The 19773-nt window shown below is 42.5% G+C and overlaps 1 protein-coding gene across 3 annotated transcripts; it reads right to left on the bottom strand.

Moving 5' to 3' along the window:
- Positions 1-389: 389 nt before the first annotated feature.
- rfx3 (regulatory factor X, 3 (influences HLA class II expression)) lies at positions 390-19403 on the bottom strand. Of its 3 annotated transcripts, none has more exons than XM_075456264.1 (17): positions 19291-19403; positions 14920-15032; positions 14711-14799; positions 13796-14054; positions 12421-12495; positions 11957-12138; positions 11681-11800; positions 11458-11582; positions 11196-11311; positions 10499-10614; positions 9713-9867; positions 9510-9607; positions 7633-7782; positions 7291-7499; positions 7039-7192; positions 6798-6840; positions 390-5322 (listed from the first exon to the last, which is right to left on the bottom strand). In XM_075456264.1, the coding sequence occupies exons 2-17, from the start codon at positions 15025-15027 to the stop codon at positions 5042-5044; spliced, it is 2280 nt and encodes a 759-aa protein (XP_075312379.1). In that variant the 5' UTR covers positions 15028-15032; positions 19291-19403; the 3' UTR covers positions 390-5041. The 3 variants fall into 3 exon arrangements, with proteins under 3 accessions (XP_075312379.1, XP_075312380.1, XP_075312381.1); XM_075456265.1 differs by having other exon boundaries at positions 9713-9864; XM_075456266.1 differs by lacking the exon at positions 12421-12495.
- Between the last annotated feature and the right edge of the window lie 370 nt (positions 19404-19773).

The raw sequence follows: 19773 nt of genomic DNA, 5'->3' as shown, positions 1-19773 counted from the left end.
CTGTGAGGAAGCGTAAGCCATCGAGATGCCAAATACCTTTAATGAAATCTTGCATGGTTACCAGACTGCAGTGATTTCAGTCCATTTTGAACTATCTGAGAGCATTTGTTTTATGCTCAGCACTACGGATCAAACAATATTTTGGTATTTAGATCTCTGTTTACCTACAGCTGAGGCAGTATTTTGTACTCTTTTACAGTGATGAACCATTCTGGTCACAATCAAAGATAACGTTTTTCTGGAAACTCAAGTTCACGCTCATCTTACTCTTTAAAACTATGTCACACAATCTGAATACGTATGGCGTTTGATGTTTATATGGGTGAATAAAATTCAATGGACCAACAACAAGAAGCTGGTTTAGTGTGTGTGAGAGAAAGGACGCTCGCTTTGGACAAGAAAACGTTTATTACTGCAAAGACAAAGTCACAAATTTTAAGAAAACAACACTAAGAAGCTAGCCTGAGCTGAGATCTGAAATATTCAGAAAACAAAACTACATGTGTCTTTAATAGTTTCTATACGCATCAATACGACACACTAAATTATGTCTTTGTAAATATAAAAGTCCCCCAATCATCCTTGTTTTTTCTGTAAAATACACGATACAAATCACCCTACACACGTTGGTCTGCTTGCCAAATTTAAGAATATACATTGTATGTAGCAAGCGTAACCGCACACAAAAAGAAAGTCACGTGAAATCTGTGTGTATATATTATATCAGATACTATACATTGTCCCCAAAAAAACAAAAGGAAAAAAATAAAAAATAAAATAAAAATCGAAATCACAAAAGCACTTAAGCCAACATATCAGATAAAAGGTTCACCAAAAGAACAAATAATTAGGACACAAATAAATATACCATTTCAGCTTTTGATATATACACATTTTTTTTTTTGTCAAAGGTGAATTTAAAAACAAAAGCCTTTCCCAAATGCCACTGCCAAATGCTTGTGCTTGCATCAGAGCGTGCTACAGATGGCCACGACTCACTAGACTGTCAAATGGCACTTACAAATCTCAAACAGGTCACAGCATTCAGAAAATATCATTTGACAAAAGAAATCACAATCATGAGAAAACAACTTAAAGAGAGCATTTCACTTACAGTAACTCTCCTGGTACAGTTACCAGTTCTATACATTTTAAAGTTGTTTGCAGGTACTCAACCATTAGTTAGTGGTGTGTGTGTGTGTTTTGAGTGTGTGTGTGTGTGGGCATCACATCCAGTAACTTATCAGCAGTCCAGTCTGGGAACAGGTCTGAATGCTTCCTCAGCACGAGCGTCTTTTCAATGGCAGCACCCACGCAATGAAATGTCTGCTCTGCAGCCCACACCGAGACCCAGTAGTCACCCGGGCCATCTGCTGTGGCCGGGGGAAAAGAAATTAAAGGCACAGGAGTTTGCTATGGGTCAAAGAAGCTGCCGTGTCATCCACGCGAAGAGGCGATACTAGCTTATGTCTTCAGATTTATGGTGGAAAATGGGCTCGTTTGCAAACGGCCGTTACAAAAACATTGCAACTCTTAATTTCAAAGACACTGAGAAAATTAAGTACAATTGTGTTGGCAGCATTACCATTAGTCAGTTAACCAGGCAGGCTTTGAGATGCAGCAAGCTTAATCGCTGTCTGGCACTGGTAAACAACAAACAAACAAAAAAAAAAAACTGTGGAAAGAGCAAGACTGACAAAAACAGATTCTAGCAGCACATGACAGCTGTGCAAAACCAGAAAGCACTTACAATCCAAAGAGCACACAATTGAGATGTAAAGAACGTATCCTTTAAGCCATTTTCACTTTAGGCACAAAAATAATACAGGTGACCACCTAAAGTGTGTAGTGATTATATGATACATCTACATAAATAAATAAAAAGGAAACGACAATTGAGGAGAGGAATGGTAAACATGTCACAGGAAAGAAATGAATGCTGCAAAACCTCCATTGCCAACAGCGAAACCAGGAACGACGACACATTTCAAACTTTTAAACAGAACCCATCATTTCTTCAAACTCTTTGAGTCAGACAAGTGAACACGGGTCCCTTTCCTTCTCTGCAGTCACGTGAACACATACGTGTGATTATCCCAACTTGGGTTTGACAGCTCGTACCAAGAACTTGGGCAAGTTCACGACTTGCAGCTGCTTACAGTGCAGTTCATGTGTCTTTTCTCACAGACGTTAAATATCTAGAGTAAGATCTAAGTGTTCCACGATCGGTTCAGTCAGACATTTCAAGCCTACAGGATTCAAGGTGAGGGTGTATTATAAGATGTGTACCGCAGGTTTGTCAACCGGTGAAGAACGGGGCTGTGGGGATGCCTGAATATACAAAAAAAACAAACAAACAAACAAAAAAAAAGCCAAGAATATCCGGGAGAGGCCTCTGAGCTGCTAGCCTAAATGAAACAATGTGTTTGCACTTTCCCACCCTTATTTACTGTTAAGTAAAATATCTACACGGGCACAAAGCTAAGCTGAAACACAACAAAAAACAAAACAAAAAAATACAAAAACCTTTGCACCGTCATTTTTTTTGTTGTTTTAATTTTAAGGACTGTGATGATGACAAATACCACGCCAACCTCCCCTTTTTGCCACTTTACTCAACCGACATGGATGGATTACAAAGAAAAAAAAAAAATAAACAAAACAAAGAAACAAAACTCTCCTCTGCTTCTCCTGTACAGTAGGTCTGCTCTTTGCAGTGGTACAACTCATGATCATTATTCTCAGAACCCATTATAACATATGCATAAGCACTGAAAAACAAAAATACAATAAATATCAATAAATAAATAAACATTTCTGTGGAGAAATGACAGGCCGCAGAAAACGGGCAGAACACGTAAGAGCGAAATCATTTTTAGTAACAAAATGTTCCTATTAAGAGGATTAATCTCAAAACTCCCCACGACAGACAAGGCTATGACAGTTCAAGTATAGATGCAATCTAAGGAATCAGAAGTTAGTCCCCATGCCTTTCCTATTTCACAGTCTACGAGCTAATTACAGATGATCTACCAAAAAAGAAACATTCACATATTAACAATCAGATCAACCACAAAAAAAGAAACAAATATATGTTGTGTATCGTCATTTCATATAATATACATATATATTTCTATATATATTCATATATCTCTTTGAATATCAGAAAATATCTACTTTTGGTCCTCTGTACAAAGATGATCTCTAAACGGGGAACATAGGATGAAGCATTTCATGGGCTAAAAACGGAAATGAAAACATATCAGAGGTGAGAGAAAAGCAATGCAGATTTTCTCTATCGCGTTGAGATTTGTGCAGTACAGTGGTGTGTGTGCAATAAGGTTTGGTGACTGTGCTGCACGCATCAAAGGGCTGGCACCACTGGTTTGAGGTAGGGTGACTGATGGATGTGTTCCAACACATACACACAAGCACACAGACACGCAGGCATATGAACACATGCACATAGAAGCAGAGCGCAGATCTATGCATCCATTGTCAAACACACATACACACACACACACACACACGCGCGCGCACACACACTTCACCCAAATGACAAAGGCTAATGCAGGAATAGGCCTTGGGACGGCAGAGTGAGGGCAGGAGCAAGGCTAAAAGACCATGACTCAGATTACAAGTTTAGAGGAGCTGATCCAGAGAAAACAACAACAAGTGTGTCTGCGCCTGCATCCCACAGGTCTCAGCACTGATGAGCCAGCCCAAATCCAGCCACAAGTCACCAGAATGCCAAATCTGTGGCTGGGACAATGCAGAGGGGCTGTGGGCTCCCTCCAGCACACAGTCAGGACTACACGGACAGCTGCATTTAAGGATAAGGCACTATGATAAAGCCGAGGTACATTAAATCCCTGACATTCCTTCTGCTCTGCAACATGGCACTGTGGGGACAGCAAACAGCTTTTGTCACTCTTAAAAGTCCTCTTGTTGTTTTTTTAATTTTTTTTTTTGGTCCAATGCAAACTAAAGAGATTTCATTAAGACAGAAAACTGCAAAACCGGGGGGGGGGGGGGGGGGAGACGACACACGTCCAAGTAAGTCGTCAAGATCACATAAACTACAGAGCATCTAAAATGAGCAAAGGCAAGCGTTATGCACAGGGTGCATAAAAAAAGCTAGCATTATGAGGATGTGTTTCTATTTGCTTGCTTTCTTTTCTTTTTTTTTTTTTTAAAAACTCCCCTCCCCCCAATCTCATCTCTACAAACAGGAACAGCAGCACAGACATTTCTTTCGGGAGTTCCTTTGCTGTGGCTAAAAGCTGCAAGTAGTTATAAGCTGCTTGCTACCATATAATTGTCAACGGTACGGCAGAACGGCACCACGTTCCTAACTTAAATGTCATACATAAACAGAAAATTGTCCCTTTGTTTTTCAGCTAAACGCAATACTAAAAAAAAACATCTTGTTCCGTCAGAAGTGTATGAGCAGTTGGAATGCATGTCGACAGAAATCATACTAAAATTGAGAGAGAAAACTAGAAAATAAAAACAAAACACAGCGATAGCACCATGAGCTTTAAGTAATACCAATTGAAAGTAAAGCAAAACTATGTACAATGGATGAAAGTTTTGAGTCAGTCTATGCATCTGCTCTACTGGGACTAGTGACATGGATTTGAGCTCTGAGACATCAGCAGTTTGAAGGCTACTTTTCCTTCAGGATAAAACCCATTCGTGTACAAAGACAGAGGTGGTCAGTCATGCCTGAACGGGAAACATTTAACGAGTCAAATTAGTCCTTTTCCTCCAGGTCCCTTCCACCAGCTGCCACACTGTGCTAGAGCAGAGACTTACAGGATGACTGGACATCCAGAATCTAAACAGTCAGACAAAGACAGCACATCTTGGCCAGAGTATCACTTTTCCACTGGCCAGGCTGGAAAAGGAGAGGAGAGCATGTCCACACAAGTGCAAACGGAGACAATGCATGCCAACATCTAGACTTACGGAAAGAGCGATATGTGGAGAGTGAGACAGCAAACCTAAGCCAGACGAGGTCAGCTCTGCCCTCAGACCTTCAAACTGAGGCATACGTGTTGCCTGTGGTGCTGCAGTGACGGATGGTGGGAGTACCAGCAGAAGGGGTTAGGATGTGCTCAGTGTGGTCCTGGGGGGGCTGTGGCAGCGAGTGGAGTACACCGGGCTGCACAACTCCCACCACAGGGTGGGACCCGTCCTCTAGTGCCCCGACCTGGATCACCTGGATTACCTCATGCTCCGATTTCTCTCGCTTGGCGAGAGGCTCTCCAGACTCCTCCGTGTCGTCTTCCAAGTCACTGTCCATCCCACTTGTTTCATCTAAAAACAGTAGAGGGTTGCAAATGAATTCAAAGTATTTTAGTCCGTAATTCAACAGTGTGTTCTACTGCAAACCTGTCTCTTGCCACATGTTATACTTGCATTCAACAAAAGTTCCACATTTAAGTTAAACACAGTCCACCTAATGTGACTGGTTTGACTCTAGAGAAATGTTTTCATACCCTCTCGACTGCACTCTCTTTCTGTACTTCCCTCTATGCCCGTCACCGCTGACAGAGCCTGTTTAGTGGTTTTCCTTCTATGTAGCTTGTTGTCAGCTGTAATGTTATATCCTCATTTGTAAGTCGCTTTGGATAAAAGAGTCTGCCAAATGCATAAACATAAACATATCAAGCAAGCTACTGAATATGTGCATGCACTCATGCAGACTCCTGTCCCTCAGGAGTCTGCATCAGACCTAAATGGGAGGGTGATATTAAAAGCTCCTAACCCACAACATTCTTTTTGCACAACCAGCTCCGGTCTGTGTGGGATGTGCTATGTTCAATATTACTGTTTGGCTGAGTAATCCCATTGCCTTTTAAAAATCTCAGTTGTCTCTCCTCCATAGCTCACAAAGTCTGCTGACTTTAGGTTGGTAGTTATTTTTTGTTTGTAAAACATTCAAGCCACTCGTGCCCACTCGAATCGACTGGGATGACGCCGCACATCACGAGCCCCGGTAGTTGAGTGAGCTCGAGACTGAATGAAAAGGAAGGAACGGCAATTGTGACAACAAAGGAGTGACTCATATGAAACACTGATTTCTAATTTTCTCAGTGGCTGCATTCAAAGGCCCTAGTAACAACAACAACCCCAAAGGAATGCACATCCTCCTTTCACTGCTCTGTGTGTATGTGTGTGTGTGTGTGTGTGTGTGTGTGTGTGTGTGTGTGTGTGTAGTCAGAGCTGCAGTCTGACACTGCAGCGAAGAGACATTGTTTTACACACTTCAATGGACTTAATTTTCCTAATCTGTCTGCTATACTTTAGACCTCAGTGGAGAGGCAGAATATCTGGGGCAGAAAGAATCTTTTGGCTCCTTGACTTAAGCCCTGTTTAAGCACAGTTTGCTTTTGGCTGAAATTGCATATGTCTATTTATCCATTTACCTTTACATTTTCACTCTCAGTGGCATAGCCATTAACAGAAACACAGCCGACAGAACTAGCTGCATTGCATCTCATCTCTTTTAGTACACTGTGGCTTGATCAATTTTTGATGATTTTCTCCTGCGTCCACCTTTCCTCACATCAAGCATTTTATATTTAGGATAACCATTTATGGTGGCTTTTCTATAGCTCTCCTGCCCCTGCGTAATGAGTCTTAAAGAAGTGGGTGGTGAGAAACGGAAGTGAGGGGATGGAGGTTTGGAGTTTCTGTCTTTATTTATTTTTTTACAGCTTTCTAATGCGCGTTAACTTTCTGCTGCTGCTCCGTTTTTATGAAAATAAAACACACTATGGTTGACTTACCTTTATCAATATTTGTAAGGGACAAGGTGTTGAGGCTGTCAAACTGAAAGAGAGGTCATAAATAGAAGGGCCATTAATGGTTTATATTGTTTTACCACTACTAATAAAAACTCTGCCATACAGTGCACCTGCATTACAGTATAACAATGAATGAAAAACACAGAGGTGGAAAAGCAAAAGGAAACTTGAATCGAGAGGTGAAAAGAAGGGAAAAAAAAAAGACCAGATGCTACATGTTTACCTCGCCCATGACACCAATGGGCGTCTCTCCAGTAGCTTGAGCCACACGATGTTCCACTAAGTAAAACATGTACTCATCGTACAGCAGGCGAATCAGGTGGAAGGAACCGAAGCTGGCAGCACTGCGCAGGGTCAGGTCCCTGATCACCATAGAACTGCAGAGAGATTAAAAACATAGCGAGTTTTTATTTGATTTTTTTTTTTGTCTCAATGCAGCATATTCTCAAACAAGAATGCTTAAGATTTTTCAGACCTGTAAAAGGACCACTTAAGCAGGAACTGTCGAGCTGCTCTGGGAAAGCTGGGCCTGTGCTCGTAGGGCTTGAGCACCTGAGTGACAACATTGTCAAGCCAGGCTGCCCACTGCTCCAGAGAGCTTTGCTGCTGCAGTGTGGCTTTAAAGTCTTGCTCCAAGTGCTGAACAACTCCCTCCTCACACTGGCACACCCATGATGCCTGCTCCTATATGGCAGCATGAGAAATAAATAAAAAATAAAAAAACCCACAAGGGTTTATACTTGATAGTAAATGTTAATATAGTATTACATCGTGGAAAAATAAAGAAGCGGAAAAATGCAAAAAAAACTGTTCTGACCTGTACATTGGCAAAGTCAACACGGTTGAGATCGGTCAGCATCTGGTTGATCTGTGATGTGTTTTGTAACACAGCACGCGCCGCCTGAGCCAGGTGGTTCAGAGATGTATATCTGCGCAATGTTTGCGCAAAGGCACTAACAGCGGCAATCTGTTACAAGAGCGCACACAAGAGTTACCCTCTGTAAGTGTACACGCCTTTCACATGTCACTCCGACGCAGAAACTAAACATGTTCAAATACTGCAACAGTGCTAGCCTTACAAGCCTTGCTAACTAATCTTCGGGTTTTGTCATACAACTGTGTGCCCTGCGCAGGGGGATAAAGCTCGCCAGTCGGTTGCTGGCAACCCTCTGGAGGACTGTGACATTCCGTGTCTGCAGGAGACCTTCATAGCAAAGCAAGATTTAGGTCAACTAAATTCATGGGGTGGGAGAATCAGCAACTGACGTTGGTATGAGAAGTTAGAAGTAGAATTCCAGGGGGAATGGTATATACTATTGGGGACATGAACGCAGACACTGTATATCATATATCTCAGTTTTCTCAAGATCATAATTCTATATTGTCTATATTCTATATAGTGAAGTGCTTTAAACCCACATTTAACCATATGCTTGTGAAGCTTGCCATAGTACTGGCTGGACCACTGTACAGACTTGCTAGCTTCAAAAAACGCATGTGCATTCTGTACAGGGATGTTGCAGGTGATCAGCACGATGAATGAAGACTTATAGAGTCTTGTAGAAAGGCGGTAAACACCGTCTTAAATATAAAAATATGGCCAGAGCCAGGCCAGAATAAGTATGTGGCTGGGCATCGTGCTGAAGCTCATGAAGCTACTAAATCATTTTATTCCATGTTGGAAGACATGCAGCAAAAGGCCCCAGGCCAGGACTCGAACCCTGGCCGGCTGCATCGAAGAACTACATCCTCTGTATTTGGGACGCCAGGCGAACCAGTTGAGCTAAATGGAACCCCAAGTGTGTTTGAGTACTTGAAGTTCACTAATGCAATAGAAGTATGACAATCGCTAGATTTGTAATTATGAGGCAGCTGTAAGGAGCGATTCCAGAAGGTGCCAAGTAGTAATGCTTCGAATTTTTGGAAAGAGGTGGAATTTCTCTTTACAAATGTAAAATATCTTTACAGTGCAAGTATTAAGTAAATTTACAGATCAGAAAATATTGCAGGATTATGGCCACAATATTACAGCGACTTATTGAACTTATTGAACCAAATGCATGTCTAAACTGACTTATACTGTACAAGGTGGACAGAATTGAAGGCAATTATGCCAAATGAAGTGTGTCAAGGTGCAAAAAGGCTGTCAAGTGGTTCAGACAACATCTCTGCTGAACATCTTAGATATGGCAGCATGAAGATAGTTCCTCTTCTTGCCATCCACTTTACTGGCTTAATGTGTCATGGCTTGTTACCAGACTTAATGTTTTTTGTTCTGCTGGAGCCAGGACAAAGCGAGCAAAATGGGTGGTTATTATCTTAACCACCCATCTTAACCACAGGCCATTTCCTTTAGAAAGTATTCTGTCAAAAGTCCTTGAAAGGATTTTTCTGGCTAGATTAGATGGGTTTATTATTCCTACAGATAAGAGTTTTGTTTTTTTAAGTTAAACACAGCACGTGTTTAAGGTCTGAGGATTTATTCTAAAACACTCTCTCTAATCTTTGTTTAAGGGCATTTTATATACTGCACACTTATGGTCCAACCACAGAAACATTCAGTTGCTTATAATGATGCTATGAGAATGTTATTGAAGAGGTTCAATGCAAATCAGGTGTTTGTGACAGTTGTTTGTCCTACTTGTGGAGACAGAGTCAGTAATAAAGCTTGATTCATTGATTGACTGAGTGCACCTTGGTCTGGATCATTCTTTGTGGAATGGCATTCATGGCATTATTTAGCCAACCTTCCAGGCTTTTGGCAAAGTTGCGAATGGCTTGAGTCAAGGCACCTCAAAAACAAAAAGACAAAATCAACAACGGTTAGTAAATGATACTGAAAACCTTAAAAAGGTAGATAAAGTAAAACGTGAGAGGTGTCTATGACTGTGGCTCACTGGGAATGGGTCTCAGGACATCAGGAATAAGAATCTCCACGAGGGCCTGGTACATTAAATGGTCACAGGTGCTCATCCACTTAAGAACTGCCTCGTTTCTGCAAAGCACCAATAGCTGTGCTCGGGGGAGCCGCGCTTCAATCTCACTTATGCTGCTGCGGAGGAAACAAACCAACTTTACAAAAAACTCTTAGGTGACATTCATACGACAGGTCTTAATGCTCCATTGTGCTGAAACTACGGCCCTGAAGTGACCTACATGTGCAGAAAAAGACGTCGCACGCAGCACGCTGCAGTAAATATGGATGCTACACATGGCAGCATGTGTGTATTAATTCTGGATCTGGAGCGGACAAAATTAGGAGGATTTGACTTAAGTCCAAAACCTCTACTTTCTTTCCAACGACTAGCTCCAACAAGCGTGTCTGCCATGCTTGTTTCATCCATAGTTTACATCTGATCTTGCCGCGTCCCGCCTCCTCCGGCGCAGAATTGGGACGTCTGTCTCACTTCAATGACGTAAAAGCCGCATAAAATACAACACGACCGTTTAGACTGAGGTCGCTTTGAAAAACATCAGATGTGTATTCAATTTAGGACCACATATGAAAGTGGCCAGGGTCTGATTTGTGCGGTTTAAACTGTCATAAAAAACCAAATCAGATATGGGTGACTTTGGACCACTTTTGCCTGCAGTGTGAACGTGGCCATAGATATTCTGATAATCCTGAATTTAACGAGGTATATACAGCTAGATTTTTTGTATCATAGTTAGCTCAACCTCACCTGTTCTCTGTTACAGTTGCACCCTCTACAGTGTCGGGGGGAGAATAACGCCAGAATGTTTGCCACAGCTTCTCAATTAGACTGAACTGGAGGTTGACAACCACGTCCAGGATAGCCTGAAACAGATCCAGAGGATGAACAACAAGAGTGAGAATAAATCTCTACAAAACAAGAAATAATCTTTGTGACGGTAGGATCCAGTAAAACAATGCTTCTGAGGACTTAAAAATACTTCAACTAGCTGAAATTTTAGAAATAACATCTCACATCGGTGCAGCGTCAGATACTTCAATTGAACTATCTCCATCGCCTGAGACCTTCCGGAGTGAAAAAAACCCAGCAGCCGTCTCCATCTTGTTGAATTTTAAATTTCTAGTTTTCTCCTATCGGCTTAAAAAAAAAAAGATTAAACAGCTAAAATATTGCGTTGATAGAGAGGTGGCCGAAAAGAAGCACTCGAATCCCGGAGAAAATATTAATAGAAACAGTGGGACGGATGTAGAGGGGTCATACTATAGCTAGTCAATAGAATTAGATAAGACAATTTATTTATTTTTTAGTGATAATATTGCTAAGGATTGCTTAGCCATCTTTAAGGAATGAAGAGACATCAGGTCCCCTGTTTCCACTGTGAAACAAACCCAACAGCGCTGTGGCGACCTTGCGGGGAATATAAAAAGGATCTACTTTGTCTCACCTCACAGTGCTCTCTGTAAAGGGACTGGAGAGCTTTCACATCCTCCGGGCCGATGTTCTCTGTATTGCTCTGTCCCAGGTCCAGCTCTACAAAGTCAGGGAGGGCCCGCGATGCATCTGTGCGGAAATAAAAAAAACAAAAACATATCAACGACTGTACAAGGATAATTTCTTTTTAAAATTCATCATAAAATTTAGCCGATTTCAGTGTTTCTCCAGGTTTAAGACTTTAAATTTAAGCTGAAATAAAAAAATCGGCTGACCTAGAAACTGCTGGTGGTGCTGGCTCTGTGCGATGACCGTCTGCTCTGCTGCACCAGGATGGTGCTGGCCTCCACCTGAGTAATTGTCCCCGGAGCCACCATCAAACTTCTGCACCGGCTTGAACCTGAAATTGCATGGCAAACCTTAGTGCCTCTAACAGTCGGCTTCTCTAACTGTGACTTCTACCGCAGCAAGTGCCACGAGCCAGGATGTGTGCTCCACCTCTGTTTCTGCTGAACGGGCTGCTGTCTCAGAGCCATGTACTGCATGTCTTCTTGGAGTCGATTGAGGGGAGAGTCTGGTTTCACACGTATACCATAGTAATGATATTTTGAATTCCCTCTGCAAAATAAAACCGAAAGTTGAACAATGAAGTGTACAGAAAGATTCAGTGAAAACAAAAAGGACCTGGAAAGTACACCGCCAACACACACACACAAAAAGGTGAACCTTTTAGTGGAGAACTTTCTCTTAAGCAAGAAAAATAAAACAGCTAACCTTGTCCCAAGGCGCCTTGTACGGAGTCCCATGAAGATGGAGCGAATGAGTTTGCCAAAAGAGGCTGCATTTACAGGGTCGAGCTTCTGCTCCTGGCAGTGCCGCAGGTAATGATTGTATAGGGTGGAACGTGGTAGACTTACTCCCTCTGCTGTCTCATAATTGTCCAGCAGCCACTGGAGCTACAAGAGGGGACATGCATATTTAACTACATTTATACACCGGTCTATAAGATCCTAGACCACTGGTAAGTAACTTGATGCTGCTGCAAGGCACCTCTGCAAAAGCTTCTATGGCAGCCAGTAATATTAAAGCAACAGTAACATTTAAAAACAGGCACATAAAGTAGCAAGCACCACACCAAACTCAAATGTAAAGCGATTCGAGAGAGGCAGAACGGAGCAAGAAGGAGATTTGCAAAAGTCAAGGTTAAGCGGAGGCAAGCATTTAGAAAAGCAACTTACATGGCTGTTGAGCAGCGAGCTTCTCTGACTGGATAAACCCTCAGATTTTTGGAGCGTCTCAATCGCCATTTCAATCTGATAAACCACGAAGCACAGGACGACAAAATGTAAGAGGGGGAAATCAAAACCAAAGCAAGACAACTCAAGAGTTGAAGTAAACACATTACTGGCCGAAAGCAAAAAAAAAAAAAAAAAAAAAATGTCTAAAGCAAGCACCACCAAACCCAAGCAGAGCAGGACTACGTTTCCTTTCAGGACAAACGCCTGCTGAGTAGTGAAGCAGGCACCTATGCTAAAGACGACCACGAAGGGACCGAATTGTTGATATCCGGCCTACACACACACAACCTTTCCGGTTTCCTTAAGCACAGATCCACTTATAACAGCTATGATGTCCAAAGGAATAGGACCAAGGCAGCGGCATTACTACATATGCAACTTTTTTTTCATGTGCATTGCTGGCAAATGTGTGCTTTTTTTAGGGTGCTCCACTAGAATGAATGAACACCACCAATACTCAAGTCTACTCGAGTGAAGGTGACTGCCTGGAATGCATACAAATAGTTGTGAACTAGTTTTACTCACAAGTTTACTCACAAAGCCATTTTTTTTTTTTTTAACGCTTAATCTTTCACATGAAAGAATGCACGTAATTAGATAATTTCAGCCAAAAACATCCAAATAAAGCAAATATGAAATGCTCGGATCCTCATCAAAGCTCGGCTGTGGCGCTGCATGCACCACATAGGGCTCTCATCGTGAGTGCGTGTGCGTCTGTGGAGCTTTGATTCCCTGATCATTCTGCCACCTGTCTCTCAGGTCTTAGCCTCTCACTTCCTCTTCAATCAAAGAGGGAATAGCTAAGAGGAAATCGGACATAGGCACCAAATCCTGCATTATTTAAACATTTAATGTCAAAGGATATAATAAATACAAACTATGTAGAAAACTATATCAGCAAAAGATGATCACCAAGGATAAAACACACTGCAGACAATCACACAGGTGCACACTAAAGTTGCTTCTCTATAAACTGGCAGAATAGTGGACTGCCTGTTCACCTTAACATGTTTGCCAAAGTTACACAAATTATGAGCTTGAATACAGAGTTCCACTTAAGAAACCTTAAAACCCTCATTTAGGACCAAACCAGTGGACAGATCAATAAAGGGTGACAGAAAAAGAGCATCGATACTAAAAGGGAGGGTAGAGGCAAATTAGAAGCAGCGTAGATCTTAACAAGGGATGATGTCGGAGTCACAACAAAGTCAACAGAGAGCGCTATGTACTAATCAAAAGCTCTCTCTACATACACACAAAAGCAGGCAGGCAAAGGTAAGCGAAGGACCCACTCAGTGGGTGCTATGCAACTTACAGTGGCCGGGGAGGCTCGTGTGGTCTGGGTGGCAGGATGGGGTCCGGAGTTGTCCATAAGGTAAGCCCCGGAACTGCTGCTGATTACCTGACCCCCTGCCAGACCCATGCTCATTCCTCCAGTGCCCCCTCCTCCGTTGTTGGTCATGCCATGAGATGTCACCACAGTGGACACTTGCGACGAGCTGCCCTGCGTGTCAAAGTAGCTCCCTCCACTGTTCTGGCTGTACAGCTGTGGCTCCGAGTACGAGTAGGTTCTTCTGTTCAGAGGAGAGGTCAGCAGTCAGATATTCTCACCATAATGAGGACTATTAAAAACTGCGTCGTTATCTTTTTTTTTTTAATGTTACTTTTAAGAGCTAAATAATATTTAAGCATCTGTGCGATTGCAATTTGAACCCGATGTGCATGACTTTAACTACATACATTGCGTTGATATATGCCTGGTGCTGGGATCTGTGTCCAGCAGCTTGGTGGTTTGAATGTGTATTTCTAAGCACAACTCCAGCCGCTCTCTTTACATAAGTGTTTCCACCGGTAGCAGAAGCAACTCTGCCGGTTTCTGTAAATCACTCATGTGTATGCGTGTATCGCAGTAGGAGAAACGCAGCTTGAGCTCGACTGTGTGTGCGACCCCATTCCTCAGACCCAGGAGACCCTTTCATAGCTTCGACACTTTAAAGACAGGCCCACTTCTGGTCATGTTCAGGTGACCGAGCACAATCATGCATACAAAAGCACCCCCTTCATAAAGAAAGAAAAAAAACCCATAAAAGATGACTGTGCTCCCACAACATCATGTGCTTGTGACACGAATGATCATGTGAAGGCTGGAGAGGAGAAGGAACAGGCTGTAGAGACGCAGCGCTAACATTTGTGGAGTGTGAGAGCAGTGCTGGGTAACAGACTGACTCACATGTTGCCGTTGGTGTAGACGCCACTGTTTTCTTCGACATACTGCACCTGTGCTGGGTAAACATGCTGAACCTGTTGAACAGTCTGCGCCTGGCAAAATGAATCGCAAAGGCTTGAAATTAATCATCAAATTAGCTAAAGTTGCAGACATGCAGATGCACGTGTGCAGGAAAATTTGGACATAAATACACATTAGGAGCCAGGGTGTACCTGCTGCTGGACAGGCACCTGCTGGGTGGAGCCAGTTGGCTGGACAGGCACAGTGGTCTGAAGAGGGACAGTGGAGGTGGAGTCAGCGCCTGCTTCAGGGGTCTGCATGGCGCCTGAATGAGAGAGAAAACAGAGGTTTACTGCGGTTAGATAAAGGTCTAAGTAACTAAGTAAGGTCATACCTCAAGCCTGTTGGTCCACTTTATAGCTTAATAATAACAAAATGATAGGCTCAGTAGTAGTAGAAAGCCAAAACTAATGTCAAACCAAGTACTAAAACCTCACATAACTCATCTAACAAAAGACTGTATTTACAGATTCAAGAATAGACTGCCAACAAAAAATTGGCAAAAACTTTTGTTACAATGGTCTCGTTTTATAGCACTTAGTAAACCAGTCATAAAATAAGTTGCCTCGATCTCTGAAAAAACCTGAACAAATGGGATCTTAGTGCTTCACATGTTTCCCACTGAGCAATAAAAGACAAATAAGTCATGATTTACATTAGAAAATATTTGTCCAGTAATTCAGAATTCATCCACAGTTTAGAGGAGAAACTAATCGCGGCTTAACAGGAAACAAGAGGTTTCATCACAGATCCCTCGTCTGTTTTGCCCAAATCAATGCCACTAAAGCTGCTCTAGACCAATTGCACCCGAGCACCTGTTCTGCCTTGTGGTACTCAATGTACTGAGAGACTCATGCATCACTGACACATGGTCTTGTCTCCACATTCGCAGCCATAAAACAAGTTAATATTTAACAAACTCCAAATAGATGCTGCTTCTCGTTGCTCTGCCAGTTTCCCACTTTGACAGGCTTAACATTACTTGTGACTGAAGACCCTCAAACTGCAACAAACAAGGTGTTTAAAAAAAACAACAGGCAAGATTTCTTCATTTGTCTCTCTATGAAATGCTCTAAAATACAATGCTGCATTGGGGCTTGTAGTCGTAAGATGTAAATGTATGCATAGTACTCTATAAACCTGGCTTAACTGAACAATTTTGAGGAGAAGGAGAAGAGTGGGAGGAAACACTTGTGGTGAACCTGTGTTTGTGAGTTAATAATAGCGAGGCCACCATCACCCATTCCTTCCAGGGAAAAGGCCACCTCCTCCCCATCACAGTTTCCATGAACAAGCCTCTCTTGGTTAATTAAGCTGGGTCTCCTAACGGCTTCAAATCACTCCAGGGACAGCATGGCCCTTTCCCTTTTGAATTACACTGCCCCCTTTTCTAGAATGAAAATACTTTGCCGATGTTGGGGTGACTAACTCATATCTGGGCGCACTGAAAGTGAGCGGACCATTTTTCTTTAACTATTAATCGGCACAAAACCTTTTGCTTTCAGCGTGACAGTTTTGAACACCTGTGGGAGGGGAGGGGGGGTGAATCTACAAGTACTGTCACGGTCAGAAATCTCAGCAGACTGTGGCAAGACAGGCCCCAGTCTAGCTGCCAGAAATTGCTCTGTCCAGTACAAATATTTGTATTCTCTCATTTCGATAAGACTGTGCATTATGACAATGAGCTGACATCGAAACAACCTAATGAAAGATTTTTATAAACATATCACAGCGCACAAGCAAGGTTTTCCCTCTGTACTCTGAAAGCGAGTGAATGCAGGGCGCAAATCCCAGATTTCTGACACAAATAAGGACTTGCAGAGAGAGGAGAATGTGAACTTATATTCCACATATACTCCACAGTGCAGTTTGAAAGCTAATGCACATGGCCCCAACCGAGCCCATCTAATCGAGGAAAAGAGCCCCTGCATCACAGCTCACCCTTGTTGCCTCACCTCAACCCCCTCCACATAGACGCATACACACTCACACACACACACACACACACACATACACACACTAACACACCTCCTGCCACACCATTCAGGCGCTCCCTTGTGGCCCACTTAAATGCTGTGCTCCACTGAGCAAGTGCAAGCCCTACAAAGACACAGAGGAACAAAAGCCACCTAGGAGTGCAACATCTTGCCCTGAGTTTTCTCCCCGAGTTTGCCCCTCCGATTCTGCCCGCTAACATCCCAGGCCACGAATAGTGAAACACAAAAAGGTTCACAGTCGCAGCCACCAGAAATGCAAAGAACTATAATTTTCCTCTCCTAATGATCACATGTGACAAAGTTGGAGTCGAATGTGCTGAGTGAAGACACAGGAGCGAGTGAACAAAGCTGTATACATCAAAGAAAAAGAATCAATCCTCCTCACACACACTGTAGCATGATCAGGTGTTTGTAGTACAGGAACACAGGTGGAAAGGAGATGTAATTGGAAGTTGAAGAGGTGGAGGGTATGCAAAGAACTGTGTTTGTTTAGGAGGGGGTTTTAAGATTACAGAGAAGATTGGGGGTGACTTGCATTGAAAGGACTGCTGAGGCTGATTCTAATGTCAGAAACTTTGCATCAGTACATAAGACGTTTTAAGGCAAATGTTAAGCATTCAATCTGACTCTGTGTTACGGCAGTAACTTATGGCAAAATTTTGAGGATTAATGCGTCGAAATGATTGAGTGATTCTAAATAAACTCTGCTCATCCTGCTTTTTCAGTCAATAACTCACAATAAACATCGTGCGGCATATTACAAACCCAACATGCAGCTAAGCCATGAAAATGGCCGACAGAATAATTGAATTAATCAGGCCCTCTTTAAGTGATTGGAAATGCAACAGGATCCGGGCAGCAGGTGGCATGGTGCTATTCTGCCCTACTGGACTACAGGTAAGTGGTAACACGATCTGATAACTGGCAGTTTCTCACATCCTGTTTTTTTGTATGTGTGGCAGGGTTGACCTAATTTAAGATCCATATGTCAACAACTAAAATATATTTTTGGCCTTACCTGCAGAGTGAGCACAAAATGTACCGTTGGTATTTGGACCTAGACGGCTGAAATTGCTTTGGAGCTGTAAGGTCAAACTTAACAGACTTTACTCTCGTACTCTTCGTGAGTCACACCTGACATTATTCAGAGCAGAACGCTGTTCTAAAAAGCTGTCAGTCAGTTGTAGTTTGTTTACCATCAAATGCCTCAACCTTTCAGATAAGTCCAGATAGTTTCAAGTCCCACATTGATGGAGGCACACCTGCCCTGCCCTTCCCTTCCCTCACAACACAACACACACACCTGTTCTCTCTCCTAATGGGAATCAGAGGTTGCAGGTGAACAGGAGACCCAGTGGACCAAAGAGTAAAGGTGATGCAACACTGAGAAACCTTCTTCATATTAAACACTAACAGAATTAAGGAAATGCTGAAATGCAGGTTTCTTAATTTGTTGGGAGGAATATGTATGCTGAATAATTGCCTGACACAGACTAGACAGGGAGGATAAATATAAATCTGGCAAGAATTGATCATTATTTAGCACAATAATAGATCTAGATATCTACTCCCATTCCCTTTCTTGCTCAGTCAAGGTTCTACACAAACAAATTTACTGATATAAATATTAGCCATAATTTCTTGTCCATTATTCTGCCCAATATCTATATTGTGGAAGGATTATATCAACTGTTTTCAGAAAAAAACAAATAACGACGCGATCAAGAAAAATATTACAATATTTAAATATTATTGCACTGTTGTTTTTCCCCCAAGCTGGCCCCTGCAAAACTTAACCGTGTGTTATCGCAAAGCTTATCAAAGCAATCTGATGCCACAAAGAGGGCATATGGAGAGCTAGCGAAGCTATCTTGCGCCCTAAGACAAAAGGGAAAGTAATGGCTTAGCTATTGTCAACCAGTTAGTGAGTGGAAGGCTAGCTCAGTGCACTTTTTATGCAGTTCAACGTACGTATTTTGTATGACCAACAAGAGCAGAAACACCCGAAACACAAACTTAGAATATGACGGTAACATTAGCCCAAAAATGGGATACCAACAGGCATTGTCGGAAGGCATCGCTTGCGTTAGCAACCTAGCAACAACAGACACCTGCTCCTGCTCCAGCTGACCAGTTAGCATCATTGACTAGCCTGGACCTCTGCTACTAATCAACATGGAAAGTTCAAGCAAATAAATTATCCACAAAAAAAACACGTTTTCAGGAAAAAAATGTTTAGGGTCAGCTTTAGTCTCGAAGCACTGCATGAGGGCACACGGCTTGTTTCTGCTGGCGAGAAGGACCTCTCACCATGGTGAGTACCCACAGGGAACGTTAGCAAGCAGGCTAACACGTTACAAAGAAACACCCTCGCTAGCAAACTACCCCAGCTATTCCGCAAGCCGTCATTCAGCAGCAGACAAAACATTAACCAGAAGCGCATTAAAATCTCGCTCATAAAACCATATCACGTGAAGCAAGAAACGACTTGCCGTCAGGCTTAAATAGTAAAGAATTTCATCAAACCTGAGCTGTGGACTGGTTGATGAAGATGAGGATGGTGGAGGAGGTGGTAATGATGGAGCGAGAGGTTGTTGTTGGTGGGTTACAGTCGCCAGGACTACGGTGACTATGGCGCTGCTTCACTGGGCAACAGTTGCTATAAAACTCATCGGCAGCGCGCAACCTTACCAGGCAGGTGGGAGGAGCGCACATAAACCTTAATAGAAATGCAATCGCACGGAAATACATATGTTTTAAAATGCACCGCGAGTATGTTTCCCAAGGCTGGCCATTACAACCGTTCTCTTTGGTATTGGTCGGACTATTTTGGAGTCATCAAATAGGTTTGACATAGATGAGGATGCTTTAAAAAAACAATGCCACGAATTTGTTTAAAGTTCACTTCTTTAAGAGGGTGTTTGTAGTATTTACACAAGTCTGCAATATGTTAGCAAACTGCTGTAATATTGTTCTTTTAATCTTTTTGGCAACAGTTATCAGGCGATC

Source organism: Odontesthes bonariensis, chromosome 22 (assembly GCF_027942865.1).
Source record: "Odontesthes bonariensis isolate fOdoBon6 chromosome 22, fOdoBon6.hap1, whole genome shotgun sequence".
NCBI classification, from domain to species: Eukaryota; Metazoa; Chordata; class Actinopteri; order Atheriniformes; family Atherinopsidae; genus Odontesthes; species Odontesthes bonariensis.
This window is presented reverse-complemented; position numbering and strand designations above follow the sequence as displayed.

Coding starts and splice junctions, on each gene's coding strand:
- rfx3 (XM_075456264.1), bottom strand. CDS start 15,027: ATGCAGACCCCTGAAGCAGGCGCTGACTCCACCTCCACTGTCCCTCTT. Junction 12,496..13,795: donor CACGAGCCTCCCCGGCCACT/GTAAGTTGCATA, acceptor GTGGTTTATCAG/ATTGAAATGGCGATTGAGAC. Junction 11,583..11,680: donor CCCGTTCAGCAGAAACAGAG/GTGGAGCACACA, acceptor ATGCAATTTCAG/GTTCAAGCCGGTGCAGAAGT.